This window comes from Sebastes umbrosus, chromosome 6 (assembly GCF_015220745.1).
Source record: "Sebastes umbrosus isolate fSebUmb1 chromosome 6, fSebUmb1.pri, whole genome shotgun sequence".
NCBI lineage: Eukaryota > Metazoa > Chordata > Actinopteri > Perciformes > Sebastidae > Sebastes > Sebastes umbrosus.
This window is the reverse complement of record NC_051274.1, coordinates 18,496,014-18,518,652: the sequence shown is the minus strand read 5'-3', so window position 1 is coordinate 18,518,652 and position 22,639 is coordinate 18,496,014. Positions and strand designations below refer to the sequence as shown.

The window sequence follows — 22,639 nt, the reverse complement described above, 5'->3', positions numbered from 1 at the left end:
TTCTTCTATATAAACATTCTTTACATTCAGGCTCTTTCCTGCCTGTCAGGGCCTTTGTTCATGTTTGCCTCTGTTTGTCACCTGCTTGTGACAAACAGACTTTGCTGTGTTCTACCACACAAAATAGTACAGCAACAATATGAGTAAAAAATACCTTTGCTATGAATGATCACTTAATAAAAAGTGAAAAAAAACTGAACTTGATATACGCCATATGGAAAGTTATAAATACAACTATTATGTAAATAAGGGCAATCTCAGCAACAGTATTCAAGATGTGCACAACGAATTACACAAATGCACACTTGAATGAAAAGCTAGAATTTTATTAATCTAGAACTACAGTAAATCCAAAACTCTTTATCCTATTTTAATGGTAGGTGTTACAGCCACTCTGTTGTGTTTCTTTAATAAAGGCCTCTGTGTTATTATGAGTGAATGTGCATAGAGTATGAGCTGAATGGTGGCAGTTGTGGCGGTGCTCAGTGGGTCAAAGCTAGGTGCTGGCTGTGGCGACCCCGTGATCTGATATTTATAGTGGGACAGATATAAATAGCTGCAGCATGTGTGTGTATACTGAGGAGCCTACTGGCTGTACTGTTGTAAAAACCACCGAAGGCGCACAACCATTTGACTGAAGGTAAACACATAATGCCTCTAGAGAAAAACTAGACTGCTTAGTGTGGAGTTTGTTGTATAGACAACCTGTTGAACTTTATGATTTGTAATGTTGATGTTCTATGTTACGTTGTTGAAATTCCAGGTCATTTAATAGTACTGTAAAATGTCTTGTTATGATATTTCCTCTTAAGATTAATATTTAAGAAATGCTCACAGTAATCATTTGTATAGTAGGAATCTCCATGCATTTGTTTTGGCCACACTGAGAGAGAAATACTGTAAACTTTCTGCAGGAGATCTGCTCTCACATGGGCTGTAAAGTTAACAGCTATTGGGCAATGAGCTATAAGGACTGCTCATAGGAATCATTAGATTCAAAACCTTGGATGAATTTTAGAGTCACTAAACTCATTTTGACATATAATTCAACAACAGGAACAAGACTCACAGCAACTATTCTATGCTAAACTGCACTGTGCTGTAGTTCACTTTTCCCTGTTAGTATTCAGGGCTGCCAGATTTACCTTATGGCTGTGTCTCCCCAGAGCAACTGACCCTATCTGGACTAACAGATGACCACAGAGACAGAAGATGACTTTTATCAGTCGGAGGACGATTTGGATGAAGATGAGGCAACCCAATATATAATTGAACAAAGTCTGATTGAATATAGAAAGCTCAAAGGATTGAACCCAAGGTTAATCTCTCTAACCACCAGGCATTCAATCTTTCTCTCTACATTGTGTATTTATTGTTGATCATTTAAATTTCTCTCCATATAGTGATCTGAAAGCCAGTGAAGACCCTGATGAGATCTTCCAAGCAATCAAGGAGGGTAAACTTTAACCTGTCCAAACTGATGCAGATTATTATTTAATCTTGCCAGAAGTTCTGATACAATGTATACTGTCTGTCCTCATGTTTAGGTGATGAAGATACACTGAACAGACTGGCAGTGCAACCAGAGTCTCTGTCCAGAGTAGACGAGCGAGGATGGATCCCGCTGCATGAGGCTGCAGCGCACGAGAATAAAAGGATACTAGAGATTATCTTCTCAGGTACAGTGAGGTTATTATTTTTATTTATTTATTTGTGTGTGTGTGGGGAGATGGGGGGGGGGAAGGTATTTATTGTTATCATTATTAGTAATAATTTTTGTATTTTTATTTTATTTTTTATTATTATTTTATATTTTATTCTTTTTTAAATTAATGTTTTGTTTTTGTTTTTGTTTATAATTTCCACTGTATAATAGCTTTAAAACCAATCAAATTTGTATGACTGTAATCTGTGACTCTTTTTAAATTCTGCCATGTTGATGAATTGTTTTGTGTTCCAGCATCACCCCCAGGTGCAGCCCAGTGTCGCACTCTAAAGGGTGAGACGCCCCTGTTTCTGGCTGTGGTTCATGGACTCAGAGACAACGCCACATTCCTGTTACAGAACGGTTGTAGCCCGGATCTCCAGAATGATGAGCAGGATTCTCCATTAGTGGCAGGTATCTGACACCTGAATGCAAAATGCACCTCTTTTTATAGACACACAAAAAGATTTGCTATAATGTTGCTACAATGTTTAAATCTTCTCTCTCTCTCTACTGCTCAGCTATTATGAATGACCAGTACGACTTGGCCACACTATTGCTTCGCTACAGTGCCAAAGTAGACCAAACAGGACCACTGAACAGGACAGCTCTACACGAGTCAGCTTTTTTAGGCCTGGAGAACTTTGTCTATTTGCTCCTGCAATCTGGTGCCAACCCAAATGCTTGTGACATCAAACAGAAAACTCCCCTAGCTCTGGCTGCACAGAATGGACATCTGAACGTGGTGGAAGTCCTCATAGAAAAAGGTATATTAGATAAGGTGATTTAACCTCCAATGTAGACCAGCTGGGTTCCATTACTTATTAAGTTGATCTGACAATTTTTGGTGCAATAGGATAAAAATTACAGACATGTAAAGAGCTTTGGTCATTTGGCATCGTTGTAATTGTTTTGCGTCTCCTTGTAGTCGATTTCTCTTTGGTAATTTTGCATTTCTGGGGGGTAGATTTTCATCTATTTGGTATTTTAGCATCTCTTTTTGGTTGTTTTGCGTCTTTTTGGTAGTTTTTGCATCTCCTTTTTGCGTCGTTTTGGTCATTTTTCATTTTTTTGGGTAGTTTTTGCATCTCTTTTTGGTAGTTTAGCATCTCTTTTTAGTAGTTTTGCATCTCTTTTTGGTCGTTTTGCGTCTTTTTGGTAGTCTTGCGTCTGTTTTTGGTAGTTTTGCATCTCTTTTTGGTAGTTTTATAACTCTTTTTGGTAGTCTTGCATCTGTTTTTGGTAGTTTTCCATCTCTTCTTGGTAGTTTTGCATCTCATCTTGGTAGTTTTGCATCTGTTTTTGCTAGTTTAGCATCTCTTTTTGGTAATTTTTGCATCTTTTTGGTAATTTTGCATCTCTTTTTGCTAGTTCTGCATCTCTTTTTGGTATTTTTTGTGTCTCCTTTCGGTAGTTTTGCGTCACTTTTTGGAAGTTTTGCATTTCTTTGGGAATTCCCAACAAGAAATGTTAGCAGTAACCTCTAACAGAGGCTCTGGCCCAGGAGCCCCTAACCTGTTGGGCCCTTGGGCCTGTGCCCAGTCGGCCCATTCAGTAATAGATCCATGATCTTTCCATACTGTTCCAGGTCTGAAAATTGCCTATGTATATTCTGATTTTGTAGGAGCCCATGTGTGGTGTGAATCGGAGTCAGGCACTATCCTGTTTGATGCAGCAGCGTCAGGAAACCCTGACGTAATCTCCTTGCTGCTGGACCATGGGGCAGATCCCAACATACCTCTTTACAGTGGGCACCTGCCAATTCACCGTGTGGCCTACCATGGACACATACTGTGAGGAATATCTATGTTATAACATCTAGCTTTCCCACTTTTCAGATAGAGATTGAACCACTGTTGTGCTTTTAAATGAGGACTCCTCTTTGACAGGGCACTGGAGCACCTCATCCCAGTCACCAAGCTCGACGCTGTAAAGGAAAGTGGGATGAGTCCTCTCCATTCTGCAGCCGCTGGCGGACATGCCCAATGTGTGGAGATGCTGCTCAAAGCTGACCATGATCCAAACTTCATGCTGCACCCCAGGGTGCGCCACAACTATGACGATGAGCGCAGGTCTGCCCTCTTTTTCGCTGTGTCCAACAATGACCTTCAGTGCACCCGCTTGCTGTTAGATGCTGGGGCAATGGTGAACCAGGATCCTATCAACTGTTTGCAGGTGGCTCTTAGACAGGGCAACTATGAACTCATCAACACATTGCTGAAGTTTGGGGCAAATGTAAACTACTACTCCCGCGTCAACACCACTCACTTCCCTTCAGCACTGCAGTATGCCTTGAAAGACGAGGTCATGCTGAGAATGATCCTGAACCACGGGTACGATGTGAAGCGTTGCTTTGACTGTCCGTATGGCGATAGTTCCCATGACTACGCTGCTTGGACGACCTCCATCATCAAAGACATGGTGGTGAGGCGAAGCTTGTCTGAGAGAAAACTGCTGTAAATAATTGAAGAGATATGAATGAACTCCGGTGGAGTAACACTTTCTTTCAAGGTTTTTGCTTTGACTGATAAGTGTGTCTTTGTTTGTCTCCTTCTAGTTCTGTGAGGTGATAACAGTGTCCTGGCTTAAGCACTTATCTGCTCAGGTGGTGCGCATCATGCTCGACTACACCGACCACGTCTCCTTCTGCACCAAACTTAAGGAGACATTAGAGGAGCAGAACCAGTGGCCGGAGATCTGTCACATTCAACGTGAGAACTGATCCAGGCAGCAATTGATTTATTTTCTGCCTGTCAGCATAAGTGTACTGATGACATTATGTGCATTCATTGACTTAACTGACTTTATGTACACTCAGGAAATACACGGAGCCTGAAGCATCTGTGTCGGTTACGGATAAGGGCTCATCTCATTCGCCTGCGCATGAGAGCCCCAGTTTTCATCAACTTCCTTCCTCTTCCTCCCAGGCTGAAAGATTATCTACGCTACAAGGAGTTTGATGTCTACAGCAGAGGCAGCTTGGTTAACCCACAGTGAAAACACATTCACAGTTGTCACAGATGCCACTGTGATAGAGGGACAAAGACAGTAGCCTACATGTTTTATGTACTTTGTGTTTTGCAATATTAGGCTATTTATACAAAACTGTATGCACTTTTGAGTTCTTTATTTTAAAAAGCTACAGTAACATGCCATGTAAATGTGCCTCTTTGTTATAGCAACATTTTGAGAAAAAGAAAAATGCAAATAATGTATAGCCCATTATTATTATCACTGGTGAATTCAGGGAACGGGCACTGGAGACGTCCGCATCCCTTGGTGCCCCCTGTTTGAAAAAAACACTGCAAAAGTGCCCTCTTGGATGCCTCTAAGGGCCCTATGGTAGATAAAACATGATGCAGTGCCCTCTAGGGTGCCCTTAAATGGAGAAAATTAAAAAAAAGCCCTCCCATAGAGAAAGAATGTTGCAGTGCCCTCTAGGGTGGCCTTAAATGAAGAAAACTTGATAAAGTGCCTTCTAGGGTGCCCTTACAGTAGAGAAAACATGATGCAGTGCACTTTAGGGTGGCCTTCCATGAGAGAAAACATGATGCAGTGCCATAAAGGGTGGCCTTAAAATTGAGGAAACATGATGCAGTGCCATAAAGGCTGCCCTACATGCTAGAAAACTGTCTGTGCGCTGGTGCCCCACCACATGCAGCTGGTGAGTCCACCACTGATTATTATAGCCTAATTGTTAGGCTATTATTTCACACCCAGAGTCTTATTGTAATTAGAGTATTCGATGTTATCATGTGAATACAGAAAATTTCAAAGGAGAGGCATGAAAGCATAAAACCTGTATGCAATTAAAACGTTTATGACGTAATCAAAAATATTTAAAATTGCACGATTCTTTAGTCTTTCTTGTGAGATGGACGAATGGAGGAATCTGTGCCTCTTTGTCATCACCTGGTGGTGTAATGAAGTATTGCAAGAGTGGGATTTGTTCTGTAGTTTTTACAGTGAGTGTTTAACATTAGTTGTCATCTAGCCATCTCAGTGTGTGCGGTAGGCAGTGGTGGATTAAGGTGGTCAGGGGCCCCTATAGGCTACTCTTTGTACGGGCCCCCCACCCTTACTCATCACACTTTAACGTGAACAGAAAAAAGTAATTTAGTGCCATGTGTAAAGGACACATATACATGTTGAGACAGCTTTAAATCTAAACCTTGAAATATCTAATCATTTTAGGGATTTTCTATCGTGGTCATGGTGTTCTTTCAGCTTTTCGTCTTTGTGCTCCGTGATCATATTTACCGCTATTCTGTCCAGTAGTGATGTATTATTTGAAAACCAAATTTACCTTATGAACCTGGTCACATCATGGTGCCAGGTTCATAAGGTCAGCCAACATCTACCCAATCAGCTGCCTAATTTTTTAATGTTTCTTATGGGCCAATAGGGCCCATAAGTACATTAGTACATTTAAAGGTCCCATATTGTGCTCATTTTCATGTTCATACTTGTATTTTGTGTTTCTACTAGAACATGTTTACATGCTGTAATGTAAAAAAAAACAAAAAACTTTATTTTCCTCATACTGTCGGCCTGAATATACCTATTTACCCTCTGTCTGAAATGCTCCATTTAAATGCATTTCAACGGAATTGCGTTGCTAGGCAACAGTTTGGGTCCATGTTTACTTCCTGTCAGCTGATGTTATTCACATACACTGCAACAGGAAATAAACTGGGACACATTTACAATGTGTACATTTAAAACCATGTTATGGTCTAAATATTGTATATTTGTGACATCACAAGTGGACAGAAATCCTGACGGCTTGTTTCAAACGCACAATTTCTGAATACGGGTTGTATTTATTTCTCCGTATATTGAGCGTTTTCATAGTTTAACAGTATTTATATATCACTTAAACCTGCTTTATAATATAAAATACATGAAAATCTCACTTTTTACAATATGGGACCTTTAAATAATTAAAAATAATCTGGCCAATCTGGGGCCATGGCAAACATGGGGGCCCTATAGGCTGCAGCCTATAGGCCAACCTGTGCATTAATCCACGCGAGAGGGTATAGGCACGTGGGAAAATAGTGATTCAAGATTTAAGATTCAAGAGTTTTATTTGCCATTTGCACCTACGTACATTGGAATTCTGATTAGTTTACACTGAGTCAGCTTTAAGAAAAGAAAAAAGGTAGAAAAGGCACAAGGTAATTACAGTACAAAATAAGTAGCACATTCAACTCAACACAATAAATAAATAAATTATTAAAATATAAAACGCCCTCAGTGTAGTCAATAAATAAACTAAACTAACCTCTGCATAGAAACGATACCCCCAGAATAGAAATATATATGATCATGTTAAAAGAACTTGAAGCTCTCATAAAAATATTTAAAAAAATAAATAATTAATATATTTCAGACAATTACACAATCCATTATGCAAAAATAACATATTAAAAATGTAGTTATTAGTTATTATAGTCAGGATTTCACATGTTATTCTTATTTCCCATCACCATGTTCACTCATCCATCCATCCATCACTCCATCATCAACTCTCGCGGTACCTGCACCCGCCGCAGGGTGGCGCGGATGTCCTCGTATGTAAACATAGTGACGGCAGCGTTTTGCAGTGGTTGGAGAAGAACGTGTACGTCATTTTCACAATGGCGGAGGCAGGGTGAGGAGGAGAGTGTGTGTGTGTGTGTGTGAGTGAGAAGCGGCGCTGTAATCGTTAAGAGCTACATCGCCACCGGTTAATAACCAGAAACACGGTGCTCCCTCTGAACGATGGCCCTGAACCCCACCGCGGCGGGCAGACTCAGGGACTCTGAATGCACCGAGACGGACGATCTGCAGCCGGAGGGAGGTGGAGGCGAACCCCCGAAGAAGAACCCAACCGCCACCTCCTCCTCGGCCAACCAAAATGGCGATCAGCCTGGATGTGGAGACGGTGTAATGCCCGAACAAGAAGCCCGAGAGCGGCGGAGGAGCTCGCAGGCAGACACCCGGAGCTTCAGCAGCTCGTCCTTACCGGGACACCGACCACAGAGCGACGAGCTGCCACGGAGAAATTTCCAAATCCCGAGGAAGATAAAAGGTGGTGCCATATCGCTGCTATTTTTCAACAGAGCCTGTCTCTGTCTTTCATAATGCTGCATGTTGCTAGCCTTTTGCTAGCTACCTACCTAACCCAGCTGTTCTCCCTGGTTTAACTATATATCCACTTACATTTTAAGCTTTATATGATCATACTAGTGAAGCTTAGTGTTGTTAAATGTACTTGTTTAAGCAGACATAGCGTTGCTAGCCCAACCAAGGTATCCTAGTAACCAGAACGTACGATCCAGTGAAGGCGCCCCTGAACGCAACATTTTTGAGGACTGCTTGTTTTTGAAAGCCCACCTTTGTTTGTCACCTTTTTCATGGACCATATATAGTCTGATGGAGGAGTACTGCTGCTGGTGTCATGCATGTGTTGCAGGCATCACCTGACAAACATGTGGGTGACCTCAGTGAAGGGCATGAATTTATCCACCCCACCCCATCTATTTAAAAATGTTCCCACAATAACAGGACTGATGAATCTAAAGTAAGGCTGCCCATCACCCCCTGCTGCTATATATCAGAGCATCCCTTCTACACCTCACCTCAATACTCCTCAGAATACAATACAACAACACCTGGCACCATCATGTCTCCAAAAAGGAAGTAGCAAAGTGGTTGTCACAAACCTGGCTGTGTCCTACATCAGTTATTTGTATATGCAAAGCTGGACTTCACTTTTTCTGGTTGCAGCATCTGGTTGCATATGTAATGCACACATTGGACAACTGTGAGACAGACTTGGCTGTGTGTGTGTGTGTACTCCATTGTCCTGTCTCCAGTCTGCATCCTTTTTGCCTCACGAGAGATGTTTTACTACTTGTTACCCCTCAGCTTATGATGCTCCATCCAGTAGTCAGATAGTGTGGTGGTTTCCCTTATTTGCATGTGTTTGGATTGACATATTAAACCTTATGTAAGCACAGACAGATGCAAAGCTTGGTACAGTTTGTTGGTGTAAGGGATACCTACAGTAGTTACTGTTGTTGATCAATGTTCAACTCTTTTGTTTAAAGGACACTTCAGTAAACTTGTTGTGATGAGCTTGCTTTAGCACATGAGAAATACATTCAGTGAGGATGCTTCTGGCTCATTGCATCCTCACTGAGCTGTACTAAACACACACAAAGAGTTCTTGTCTGGCAAGCACATCACTTCCTCCTGCACCTAATGTCTTATATATGGGAGCATGTGACTCTTGCTTGTTGCTGTCTCCTGTGGTTTAAAAGTTTTGGTATGCTCTGCTACTTTTTTTGTACTGATCCTCCTCTGCTCATGCACACAGGTCGATGCCGCAGATGCTAATCCACTGATTCACCTCTCTGTGTGCAGGCTTGTACCAGTTTCTGCCCCCCGACAGCCGGGAGTTTGAGGACCTTGTGAAGATTGTCTCCTCGTTTTACCTCGACTCGTCATCGCGAGGAACCTTCTCCTACTGCAAGGCCAGGCTCATTCACAATGAGCTGCTGGAGAAGGAGGTTGGTCACGGTCTTCCTGCGCCAGAGCCGAACAATGTCAACAGGAGCATGATTTCAGTTGCTCTCTTTTTATTGATGGAACCTTTTTGTAGGTGAAACCAAATATAGCGAAGCTGTCTTCACAGCTAAGCTGTTAAAACGACTCAGCATTGCTGTGATTCCAAAAATGCTGTTGTAGCTCACGCGGCTAGGATTTTCACTACACAATTATCGTGGCAAAAAGGATTCACAATAACGATATTATCGCGATATAGAAATTAAATAATGCTGTCAGTCAAATTCAGCTTTAACTTTGTTTATTGTGCATATTGTGTCTTTCTTTTTGGCAAGTTTGATTGTAGGCAGGTGGAGAGAGAGTCTGTAACCATAACTGTTGATTTAAGATCCATCGTTTCTGACAGATAATACAGAAATAATAAATAAACTGTACACGAAGCACTGTGAGGAAAATGTACAAAATCAAACAATTAGTGACACGCAGAGAGACAGACTGAATCTTCGCATGTTTGTGCTGGTTAAGCTGTTGTTAAATAGTCCTTAGTGTTGAAGGCATCCTTGAGTGTTGGTCTGTTTGGTGCTGTTTATGGCTACAGAAAGGATTGCACATGTTTTACTCCAGCATGTCAGTGAACACATCTATGACCAGAAAAAATAAAATCCCAAGTTTGAAAATAAGGCGTCAAAAAAAAAAAAAAAAAAAAGCTCGTTCACACATTAAAACATGATTTACTCTGTTTCATGGTAATAAAATAAAACAAGTATCTCCACAGGCTAAGTTTATTAACATGGTATCAATATTCCATTTTCAAATATCACGGTTATCGTCAGCGCCGCCTTCTCACGTGGCAGGGCAGAGCACCTGCTGAGGGGCAGGCTGTAATAAAATGTGATCTCCCAAGTTACACATTCTACCAGAGCCGTGTACGTAAGCACATGCATGTTCAGACGGCTGCATTTCATTTGCTGTCTGCTCCCTTTTTTTGTGCCAGTTCATCGAGAAACGGAGAGAGATGAAGCAAGAGTCTCGGACGGAACAAGAACTGACTGAGTCGTACTGCTTCCTTTTTCCAGACAAATCTAAGGTATTATTGATGATGGACAAGTTATAAAGCATGATATAAAGCATTTTTTACTTACATGATTCTGAGCTTTGTATGTTATCTTGTATGTTCAGCTCCAGTGGATCTGTGAGAAGGGTCTGTCGGTTGCACACTCCAGGATTACAACACTAGGAAATCCATCAGTGGGTAAGTTAGTTAGTGTCTGGCATGTCTCCTTGAAAGGAGACTGTATTCTTGTAGCTGATCTCATGATATTGTTTTGAGGGTTGCCAGCCTGATAAGTGTCCTCTGTTGATGGATTTCATTTTGAAACTGATTGATTTGCATCCGAGGGTTTGCTTAACATTTTGACCTGATAAACTTCCAACTGTAGATAGCTGTTAAGTGCCATATCAACCATATCAACAGCTGGGAATGGCTCTGATATATGCAACAATATAGCACTTAAATGCTGGTTCACACAACCCACTCAAGGATTGAAATTTTGGTCTTTTTCTCAAAATATCAACAAGTAATTGACAGGATTCTTATGGTTTGCTTTGTAGAGTGTAAATATGACACTCAAATACATTTTTGATGGAGTATAATTCTGTTGCTTTTCCTCTAATTCAGTTTATTTTTGGTCATTGTAGGTGTTTATGTCTCCAAATATTCTGATCTGTTACAAATCAACCCTTTTGAAGTGGGCTCGTCTGGAGACATGATCGTTTTTAAAGTTATGCGGGTATGGCTACCGGTTCTATTTTCATTTTCTTGATGTTGACAGACTTCTTATTCTTGTGGGACCTTAAACTCACACCAGCATGTTTTGTCTTTCAGGGCCGAATAAAGCACATCAATGAGAACATACCTAAGAACGCTATGGAACCTACTCCCAAGTTCGACTGTCACTTGTCCAAAAGTGGCAACAGGGTTACGTCTTTGCTGTCTTACAGGGCTTTTGAGCTCACACAGGTAAACATGGGCTCTTTTTTTCCTTTCACTTATTGTACAGTATGTATTGTATGTTATTACAGTAATGTAAGTTCCACATGTTAATGTATCTTTCTTGTTGTCTCTTAGCAATATTTTTTCGAGTTTGCGTTTGATGAGATCAAGGCGCGGCCCAGGCACGTGTGCCCCTACGCTGTGGTTTCCTTTAAGTACAAAGGCAAGGAGGCCGCAGCGACTCCTATGACTTCACACAGGTACATATTCCTGCAGGAAATGGTGAAACTTCGCAAGTATATCTTCAGGCTGTTGGCACAGTGTAATGTGTGTGTTAACAGTATTTTTTTTCTCTCTGCTTAACAGGTTTAACACTATTTCCTCTGAAGGAAGTCGAGGTAAAATATTTTTTATTATGTAGTTAATGAATATTTAATGAAACAAATAAGCCTCTGTGTTGTATTAGTGTCATATCTGTTTAAACTGGGATGTGTGTAAAGGCCATTTCACACCAGGAGTGGAAAACACTACTGCCAGTATGCAGCTGCTTTAACTAACTACCCAAGATCTAACTTTGGTTGGCATGAACTCTGCCAGTCAGTTACAGAAGAGTTAGTTTTATGTGCTGCACCCTCAAAATGATACAAATTAGATTCAACAACCGGTGCAAAAATCAATGTGCCATCTCAGTGACAAACCAGCATTTATGAAATTAAATGAGCCCTGCCCTCTGTTTGTATCTTGTCTGACCTTTGACCTGTGCTGTTGATGCCGTTGCAGGGAAGAGCCACTACACTGTGTGGAGTGGTCCGCTAGTAAACAAGGGCAAGGAGTTATTCCCAATCTGTTTACGATCCTCCTCGCGCCCCTACCTCCCTTTCAAACTGTGAGTAAACCTTTAGGCTCTCATATAATTCTGTGAATCTCTCGAAAAACCTCCAGAGTGCTACTAGAATTTACACTGTTAATCATTAAAGACACATTTTGCCACAAAACACTTTTATGTGCTGAACTTCAATTCGAGGAGGAAGTTAGAATTCCTTTGTGCAATATACACACAATAGTTATTTTCTGGAATTTGCTCTTTAATAAATCTCTGTGCTTCCTTGAAGGCCTGAGAAGCTGGAGATGAGTAGAGGCATGCAGCTGGACCAGGTGAAGCGAAAGATTCCCTCTGTGCTCTTTTCTTGGGATACGTACAGCGCGTCACGGGAAGGTCAGTCCAGACCTCACATGTGTATACCTCATACTTCAATTCAATTTATAAAGCTGTTCTAAATGCATACGCTGCATAGTGTATTATAGAAACAGGTACTTAATCCATTGATATGATTTTAAACAAAGTGTTTGCATTATTTCAGATAAAACTGAGCACACAGAAAAATAACTACTACATAGATTAGTGTGTTTTATTAGTTATGGGTCTGCTTTGTATTCCGACTTGCTTTCCTTTGTCCGCAGTGATGAAAAGTGGGATGTCCTGCAGCCTGTTTGAGGTGGCGGATGGGAAAGGCAAACCAACCAGCGGCAGCTTGGCATCGCTGGTCCACAAACTGGAGAGGGACAGGATGGTGAGTCAGCCTGTGGCTGTTAACCTACCATGTTCTTTCATGCTTGAAAATATCCCAAAAAGGTACAGAATCAGTTCACTGAATCACAGTTTGTCAACAAAATCAACTTGGTGCCGAATTAAATTCAGAGATTCAGGCTGTCCAGTTCAAACGAAAAGCTTTTTTCTTTGGATCCTTCTTGCTTCAAAATCTGAGAAAGCACACAAAGAAGGACAAGAATTGAGAAATAAAGCATATTAGCATAATCATTTGAAACAGCTCCTTTTCCTATTTAACAAGACAATGGTGTAGGGAAAACAGCTGTCAAACTGTCATGCAGCTTTTTAAAAAAAGAAAGATTGTACACACAAACCTGTCCAGCAGCTGGTATTATGATCGCTCACATTATTTGATAATGAGAAACCCTGGTGCTTCTGACTGCAGTGCCTACTCTCCTTATTCAGGTGCTGGTGAAGTCCCTGTTTGACCGGGGCTTTCTCTTCCTGCTCTCCTCAGCGCAGATGGTTGAGTCCAAAGGTGCCAAAAAGCTTTTACTCTCCTCTCACAATTTCTCTGTTTGTGTCAGTTGAACACCTACTTGTTGCCTTCGGTGAGGGTTCAGCTTTTAAAAAAAGGTTTCTGTTTGTTTTCTAGAGCGGAGGGGGCGCGTTGAGAAGAACCTGCAAGCATTATTCATCTTTCAGGAGTCGAGGATGGTTGTCAAGTATTGTAAGTATTGTTCACTCTTATCCATCCAATTTTGCATGAAGCTCCCAACTGTAATGTTTTATCAGCAAACACAGAGGGAGATCTTTCTCACATCTACCTACTGAATGCTCGACCTTTTTAATAAAGCACATCAAAAACAGAGTTGAGAGGCTTCCATGTTATATATAAGACTCTAATATGTGTGTCCTCCGTCGTAGCATCCAGACTGTTCGAGCCAGAGCCGCTGACCACGGAGCCCCAGCCTGCTATCCTGTCTTCCATGGACCCCATCGTCCCTGCTCTGCACTACGCAATGTTCAAGTTGCGCCCCAACCCAGGCAAGGACCTGAGCTTAGGGGTGGAGCGCCAGGCCACCGATTACCTAAATCGCATGGATTCAGGCACGGTGCGGCCGTTCATTCTGCCCGACTACAAATATAACGTGGACGAGAGGACCAACCCGCTCCTGGTGCACAGACCTAAATGTAACATGGATGCTGTTCTGCATTCTTACGTCCACAACCCCGCCAACTATATTTTACCTCTGAGCAAGACGAAGGACATCATTGAAAGAATACGGAACCCCGTACCCATACCCACACCTGCTCCAGCCCCAGTCGAATACAGCCCCGTGTCTGACTGGGGCGGCTCGGACAGGGGCTCGGACAGGGCAGAGAGACCCGCAGAGAGGCTGCCCAAGGAGAGGCCACCTCCAGAGAGGCCAGCACAGGAGAAGCCGCCCTCAGACAGCAGCAGGCGGAGGCAAGGAGTGGCCCATTCTAACGGCGCCCAGTCGCAGCACAAGTCCCACGTCGAGGCCCAGTCGCAGCCCCCTCAGAGGCTGCGGCTTTCCCAGAACGAGTACGATAAAGACAAGATGAAACAGTTGCTTAAGCTGATCCAACTTCATAAGAAAGCACTAGTGAAGGATCCTGGGAAGGAAAGGGGAGAGGACGGGGCTTGGGACGCCAACAGTCTGAAGAGGAAGTTTGAGGGAGACGAGAGCGGGGGCATGAACAAACACCAACGCACGGATCCGCTTAGCAACGGGGAACCCAGCAGAGGTGAGGAAGGTTTAAATTGTGTAATTTAATTTGAGGTTTTTTTTACAATAATTTCCACCTACCTGCCTCTGAAATAATAATGAATATTATATTAGTTTAACAACACAGTCTGATTAGTTCTCGGTAATTGCATTGCAAATGAAAAAGAAACATTGCTGCCAATTGGCACTATATTAAGCAGCCAGGTTAGTGGCTTACAAATGAAATTCCCTTTGTGATTGTTTACGTTTTTAAATCTAATGATTTCAGATGCATGTATTTTTGTTGCTAATCCAGATAGCTGTTCATATTCTTGTGTGCCAGTGCATCAACTGTTAGTACAGTTGTAGAGAGTTAAGTGACTAGAACCTGAAAAAAGCTCTCTGCAATCAAGGTAGTTTCAGTCAGTCTTTTCAAAGTTGGCAAATTTGCAATGATGCATATCCTTCTTCCCAAAAAGCTTTAGTTATTAGAGGATATTCATGTAGACTAATATACCAAATTTAGCAAAAGCCTCTAATTAATTGCGTTTCTCCTGCTAGGAGCCCAAGCAGATGAGATCGGAGAGGAGGGTGGACAGAGCGACAATCTGACAGCAGTGATGGAAAGCATGGGCATCTATGACACGGACCTGAGGGCTCACGGCAACACCAACGCCTCAGCAGTCAACGAGACCCAGCGCCTTCTCAAGATCCTCCTGTCTACGCTCACCAAAGCCGTGGCTCAGGGTTCGATGTCTGCACAGTCGAACCACGGTGAACCGTCGACGGGTTCAGGAAGCGGGGAACCGGCCTTCCCTGAACCGGATCTTAAGAAACAAAACGAGCCCGCATCTCAAACAAACTACACAGAGGTGAGATATGAACAGCTGATTCTAAGGTGGTTATTTTAGGATTATTTTATCTTGAGTTAAACGTGTTTGTAGATCTGAAAATAACTACTGGTGTTTTCTCTGTTTAGGAGGACATGGACTGTAGCCCTGGTAGTCCATTCAGCGCAGGCTCCCCAGCAGAGCAAGCTCACACCTCAGACAACCCAACCTGGGTTAACCCCGCCAATGAAGGTACCTCAAAGCAGTCCGTACACACAGACCTCTCCCTTGTGAGCACATTTATATCCGGTTCACAAGGCATCACTGTGACACGTTTCCTATCTTCTTTCTTCCAGACAAAGCACAGCCTTTTCCTGAGCCAGAACTAGAACCAGAGACCGAGCCTGAGCCTGAGCTGGCGCCGGCGCCGGAGGCTCTGACGGTGGCGGACAGCTACCAGGAGCCGAAGACGCCCGCAGCCGTGGAAGTAAAAAAGGCGGCTGCACCACCCACGTTAGCGGTCGTAGAGGAAGTTCCCTTCAGGCCCTCCATCAGCCTGGACACCATACTCAACCAGGAAATTCGCAGTCTCACCTCTGACATTAAAAACATCATGCAGACTCATCACATCTGCTATTCTTCGCAGCTATCCCCGCGGTTGCTCCCGCGCCACTGCTGGCTGCCCAACAGCTGCTTCTCGGACTTCGTCGTGCCCTACGTCTCCCCCGTCCCCATTCAGGGGCATGTCAAAGCACTGTGTGAGAAGATGGACAAGTTGATCCCAGCCCCACCTGCTCCCACCAAGGTCACTTCTCCACCTCCCCCAGTGACAACATCTAATCTTACAACACCACCCCCGACCCCCGCACAGACTTCCAAAACTAAAGCAGACCCCTCCCTGTCGAAGAGCACCACCTCCTCTCAGAGTGGTAAAATGGGCACCGTCAAATCCACGAGGTCTAAAACAGAAGGCTCGTCAGCAGAGCTGGGGGGAGAGATCTATTCGCCCTCTCAAGTCACACCAGACTCTCCAGAGCGCAGGTCCAAAAACCAAGGCCCCGCTTCTGGGAGTGGGTCCGGCCTGCTGGCTGGCAGCCTCATCGGTCAGCTGAAGCCCGAGGTTTTCAGCAGCCTGGTTGAGATCTTTAAGGACGTCACCAAGAATACAGTCAAATTCTACATCTACTCCGGGGACGAGGGGGAGGAGAGCACCGTCTGCAAGGAGATCAAGGTACGACACGAGGTCTCAATGTGGTTCTGAAAGTAGAGCAGTAACTATTTTAATTCATTAATCTGTGGGTAGGTTTGTACAATCAATCTTGTGGTCAATAAAATGTCAGAAAATAGAGAAGAATGACCCTCACGTTACCATAATCCTCCAATGTCTTCAACTTTCTTGTTTTATCCACTCAAAACCCAAATACTTTCAGTGTACATCTAAAAACAAACGCGAGAACTGAGGATTTTATTTGATGAAGTACCTCAACTATAACTGTATTATCAAAATCTCCTGTCTAATAATTTTCTGTGAATCATTTAATCAAATTGTTTCAAGACTATTTCAAAGTGTTATTATTAGGGCTGCAACTTACGATTATTTTCATTATCGATTAATCTGTTGATTATTTTCTCAATTAATCAATTAGTTGTTTGGTCTATAAAATGGTGAAAAATGTGTTTCCCAAAGCTCAAGATGACGTCCTCGAATGGCTTGTTTTGTCCACAACTCAAACATATACAGGAGTAAAGAAACCAGAAAATATTCACATTTAAGAAGCTGGTATCAGAGAATTTTGACTGTTCAATTACTCTATTAATCGCTGCAGCTCTAGTTGTTATTTGGATTTTACGTAGTTGCACATCCATTTCCTTTCCTATTCCTCATCTGTAGACTTAATTTCGATCACTTTTGTTTATTGGAGCCACGGAGCAGTAGTAAATAGCACCGGGCATACTCAAGTGAACCTTCAGATAGTCCAGATAGATCGACAGTGGTGATGTGAAAGGCTACACTCGCTCCTCTTTGTCACTATGTGTTCCACGTCTCGGTGCTGCTCGGCTCTTTCTGCATCTGTCAGTCAGTCAGTATTTGTAAGTGTAAGAGAGAAGGACATATTCATCTGCCTGTCTCTAACAGTTACGTGTCCCCTCCTGTCTGTCACAAAGGGGTACTTGAAGAGTCTCGGCAACAGCGAGTGCAGCCCGCAGACGTTTCTGGAAAACAGCGGCAGTTTAGATAAGCTCCTCATCATCATTCAGAACGAGGACATCGCTGCGCACGTGCACAAGGTACGGTCACCCCCTCTTCATCTCGGTCAGGGTCTCATGGCACCAGACACGGATCAAACAGAAATAATAGCATCCTAATTGAATTTATACATCTGCTGCAGAGAGCAATGCTTTTTTTTTATCTGGCTGCTGAGTTTAATTATTTGAATTGACAGGGTGGTATGCAGATTGTATTCAATTGTCCTTTTGTAAAAAAGCTCATCTTTTCACCCTGCAGATCCCGGCTCTGGTGTCTTTAAAGAAGTTGCCTTCAGTGAGCTTCGCTGGAGTGGACACTCTGGACGACGTCAAGAACCACACTTATAACGAGCTGTTTGTGTCCGGAGGCTTCATGGTCTCTGATGAGTTTGTCCTCAACCCCGACCTTATCACACAGGGTAAGTTTGACTTCTATTTGTTGGAGCTGCGCGAGTTCATGGAAATGTCAGTTGGACGATACTTCAAGAGGTTGTGTTGTTTTGTCCAGATCGTTTGCAGGGGCTGCTGAAGTTCCTGGAGGAGCAGAGCACCCCTGAGCACCCCTGGCAGTGGAAGGTGCACTGCAAGTCCCAGAAGAAGCTTAAAGAACTGGGGAGGTCAGTATCTGAGAAAGAGCTTACCAAAAATGATCTTTAGCAGCTTTAGCCAGACTTTGAGCTGTGACTAAATATCTCAACACTGTATGGATCTACTTTCTCCTAAAGGTTAAATGCCAATGCCATGGGGCTGCTGAATCTTCTCACAGCCTATCAGAAGAAGCACCTTGTGGAGTTCCTCCCTTATCACGAGTGTGACACCCAGGCACGTCAGGCTCCAGACCTGGAATGTCTGATCAAGCTCCAAGCTCAGCACACACAGCAGCGGCACCTTATCTTCCTCACAGGTAACTTCATTCTCATCACCTTAACCTACATCTTTTCATCAGTCTTCTGACACGAGCATAAAACTCCAACCTAGGGGTTGCGACACCCACTAGGTGTCGCCAAAGCTTCACAGAGGGTCGTGGGGCCTTCTTGATTTTAAGGGGTGTAAAGCTGCACACCAACCCGACATAAGAGAACTAGCGACGACCAAGGCCGCACACACACACATCGCAAAGACTACAGCCGATGGCCAGTTGCTGTGTACCTTCTGCGCCTGCGTGAGAGGAAATAACTCTCCATACAAGCAGGTCGCGGTAGTCTGTATTCGTCATTCAAAAAAGGAAACCGGAAGACCGAGGACTGCAAATATACAATCTGTTGTTATGATATGTACATGTAACAAAGCGCCGTTAGCCGACCATATTTACACCAATCTCACTCACTAGTTGGCTTTCCTCACTTCCGTTTCTCTCCTCGTGCACTGATTCGTTTAAGCTGAACAGCAATCGGAGTGATTTATCTCACCAACTGGCCCCGCCACCGATTCAACATGCCGAATCAGCTGAAAAACCTCCAACAGGGGCAGACTGCAAAAATTAGGCGGACAGACACTCACCAACGGCCCCAAACTGTCCAACGGCTAATTTCTAAACTAAACTAAATGAAATTGTTATTTTTAAAGTTTGTATTTGTATTTAAGATATAAAGAGGATAAGGTCACGGTGAAGACCTGAACACAAGCTATATTCACAGAGCCTTCCCTCTCTGCTAAACAGCTTCGTCCTGCATTAGAAAAATACGCAGTTAAAACAACAAAAGAACTAATAGAACAATGGCCAAGTGTCATGGAGAAGGAAACACTGAATTTGTCCAAAAAGAAGCCGATATAGTAGAATGTATAGTATGGATGATTGTTAAAATTAAAAAAAAAAAATACACAATGCAGAGAATTGTATTAAAAGTCCCTAAAAATAACAGGAAAACTCATCTCTGATGTAATATTCTCAGGAAATAATCTGCTCAAAATTCAACCAAATTGCTTGTACAACAACACTTATTGCGTTTATCTGTTGTTCTGTATTGTTACTGTTATGCATTGATCTTATAATATGAAATATCCTTAAAATATGTTACTCAGGGGTCGTCAGTTTACTCAGTGATAGAAAGGGGTCCCTAAAGGAGAAAGGTTTGGAACTACTGCTTTAAATCATATACATTGTTTGAATGATATAAATGTATTTTGTTTTGTCCACTGTCTTTGACTCATTTTAAAATGCTCACTGAATTCTGCATGTGTTTTACAGAGAGGCCATTTGAGATGTTCCTTCAGTACTCCAGGAATGGGATAGTGATAGGCAGCATTGATGACGTTATGAGCGGTTTCCACAGTCTGATTGGCTCCATCAATCACAATGAGCTTCCAACACCGCCCTCTACAGGTGGGTAGCGTCAACAGCAGGACCAAACACCAAAACACTCGGGATTTCACATCATTTTGCTGTAGTGTAATTGCTTTGCTAAATTGCCTTTCTGTTCTGTACAGTTATCTCTCCAGTTAAATATGTCTGTACTACCCAGCAGAGTTTTTAAAACGCATTTGGTGCTGCTAATGCATCTGTTACCCATTTGTTTTTGATGCTATCTTCCTTTCCACTTTTCCATTTCTCTCTCCCTCTCTGCCCTTCTCCTGCTCTCCCAGTAGTGAATGATGAGTGTGTGGAAGAGGAGGACATGTCATTAGACTCTGATGACGGTGAGCCAAACTCCATGTCGGATGCCTCGGAGCAGAACCAGGCAGTTGAGAAGAGGAAGCCTCCGCAGCCGCCCCCACCGGAGATGGAGGAGTTTCGTCCTCCGCTTCCGGAGCAGCAGGCCACCCCCGAGAGAACCCCGACGCTCTCTGACTACAGTGCTCTCAAAACGGCCATCTCTCAGTTCAAAGCCACCAACCAGATGGGAATAGGCAATTCAGACATTGGCGGCATGTCACCGGGAGGTTTTCCTGTGAATCCCCACCAGAGCTTCCTGTGCCCTTCAGCCTCGTGGTCATCCTACACCGGCTCCTCTAGCTACGCCGCCTCCCCGGCCTATCCCGCCTCACCCTGCAGCGGCACCCAGGAACAGGAATACCGCCCCGCAGTCCCAGCCATCGCCTCTGCCACAATCCCAACCGCACCCGTCATGGCCTCAGCAGGACCTCTAGCCAACCTGGCTTCCCTCCCCATGGAGGTCAAACCTCCCCCTCCGCCTCACCTCATGATGCTGGGCCACACGTACGGCTCGGACCCTGGAGGAGCCGGGGCTGCTGGGAACTCTCCGCTCACCACCTCCCTCCCTTACACAGACCATAATGACTCAGTCCAGCCAGGTTACATGGCTGGCATTCCTCAAAATGCTTGCGGGACCCTCACACAACATGACAGGACACTGAGTGGACCTGGGGAAGGTCTATGGGGGACAGCGGGGACCAGCACTTGTCAGACTGTTAGCAGCCAGTGTGTGGGCACATCTGGCCCAGTGGACCTCAGTGGGGAATCCCTCGGAGGCAGCACCCCTGGTAGTCAGGGGGGCAGGACTCCGGTGAATTGCGCTAACAACCTTGGAGCTCCTGTGGGCATTCCCACAGTGGCCACCAGGGGGGGCTCAATAGTCAGACCTAAGCTGCCTCCACATCCAATGTGTGGTGTGGGCTATGGTAGTATAGGTGGCATCCCTGGACAGATGGATCATGGGCCTATGCGGGGTGGTATGGGTCTTGGTTCTTTAGGGAGCTATCGAGGGAGAGGAGCTCCACCAGGAGGACTTTGGCCTCGGCCAGGACGAGGACACGATCGGGGGGACGGGAATGGAGGTGCACCCTGCTCTTGGGGTTACCCAGCAGCAGGCAGGGGTGGGGCACAGGATTACTACTCGGACTACACATACACTCACAATTATGCTCCTGAATAGACAATCAACATGACGGAAAGGGGCGACACAAACACCATACTCCAGAGACTATTAGAGCTGGCTGAATGTAAATATTTCCTTGTCATAAACACAAATGATTTGAATCAGTAAATAAGGATCCTGGTTTTTTCTACATTAATAAAAATTGATACAGGCAGTGCCGAGTGTCCTACTGTCGTGTAAACTGTATGTACACTCTTTCCATGTGAGCTATTTGAGACCCTGTTCAAACCACTATATTTATATTTGCCACCAAATGATAACGGCCTTCCAGCTTCTCGGAATTTATCATGTTATTTCTGTTTGTCCAGGTTTTTGAAACGGTTTGTGAACAAGGGGGAAAGGCTGATATTTTTTTAAGGAAAAAAAAAAAACTAGTGAATTCAATTTCACTTTTGCTGTTGGTTTTCTTTTTTTCTTTTACATATTTGGTTGTCCTAAATTCTATTAAAATGAAACATTTCAAATCTTGTTTGTGTGACCAGTTTGATGACAGTGTCAAGCAAACTATTAAAAATATAAATCACAGCTGTCTTACTGTCCTTTCACTCAAACTCTCCATACTTTATTCAGCTACCTACAATATTGATGTGCATTATGAAGGTGGATAATTTAACCTCTAAAAGCTATAGGAGGGCTGTGTATTGGCAAGAATCTGGCGATACGATACGTATCATGATACTGGGGTAATGACTCAACATATTGTGATACTGTAAGAAAGGCGACATTGAGGTTTTTTTTTATTCTATATTTAATTTTACAAAAACTAAACACACCAGAAATACACTATTTTAGAATAGGCAAAAACAACAAATGTATACTGCATGCAAAAAACTACATGTTTTTTCTCCAAACTGCATGTGATTATCATAAAGTGGGCATGTCTGTAAAGGGGAGACTTGTGGGTACCCATAGAACCCATTTTCATTCACATATCTTGAGGTCAGAGGTCAAAATCACCATGCCAGTTTTTCCTCGCCAAAAATTAGTGCAAGTTTGGAGCGTTATTTATCCTCATTTGCGACAAGCTAGTATGACATGGTTGGTACCAATAGTTTCTTAGGTTACTTAGGTTTTCTAATTTTATATGTTGCCGGTAACTTCACTCTAGCTTTAAAACGGAACCTCCAAAAGACAGAATAGCGGTTGTGATTTTTAAGAAGTTAATAAAACATGTATACAGTATTTTGGAGAA

At 43.3% G+C, this 22,639-nt stretch overlaps 2 protein-coding genes across 3 annotated transcripts; both read left to right on the top strand.

The window, feature by feature from the left end:
* The first annotated feature begins 571 nt into the window (after positions 1-571).
* asb14b (ankyrin repeat and SOCS box containing 14b) lies at positions 572-5,645 on the top strand. Its single transcript, XM_037774082.1, has 10 exons — positions 572-640; positions 1,167-1,318; positions 1,404-1,456; positions 1,548-1,679; positions 1,961-2,119; positions 2,227-2,472; positions 3,330-3,498; positions 3,595-4,129; positions 4,263-4,416; positions 4,524-5,645. Exons 2-10 carry the CDS (start codon positions 1,194-1,196, stop codon positions 4,700-4,702), a joined length of 1,752 nt encoding a protein of 583 aa, XP_037630010.1. The 5' UTR covers positions 572-640; positions 1,167-1,193; the 3' UTR covers positions 4,703-5,645.
* Positions 5,646-7,300: 1,655 nt separating this feature from the next.
* On the top strand, positions 7,301-21,972 carry tasorb (transcription activation suppressor b). 2 transcript variants are annotated; one of them, XM_037772385.1, is made up of 23 exons: positions 7,301-7,781; positions 9,119-9,264; positions 10,254-10,346; positions 10,439-10,511; positions 10,958-11,049; positions 11,145-11,279; positions 11,388-11,512; positions 11,619-11,650; positions 12,033-12,138; positions 12,365-12,468; positions 12,714-12,823; positions 13,267-13,339; positions 13,457-13,531; positions 13,729-14,574; positions 15,096-15,406; positions 15,514-15,616; positions 15,721-16,595; positions 17,531-17,653; positions 17,871-18,030; positions 18,120-18,228; positions 18,337-18,515; positions 19,800-19,934; positions 20,198-21,972. In XM_037772385.1, the coding sequence occupies exons 1-23, from the start codon at positions 7,472-7,474 to the stop codon at positions 21,442-21,444; spliced, it is 5,562 nt and encodes a 1,853-aa protein (XP_037628313.1). In that variant the 5' UTR covers positions 7,301-7,471; the 3' UTR covers positions 21,445-21,972. The 2 variants fall into 2 exon arrangements, with proteins under 2 accessions (XP_037628313.1, XP_037628312.1); XM_037772384.1 differs by having other exon boundaries at positions 7,472-7,781; positions 20,195-21,972.
* Positions 21,973-22,639: the final 667 nt, after the last annotated feature.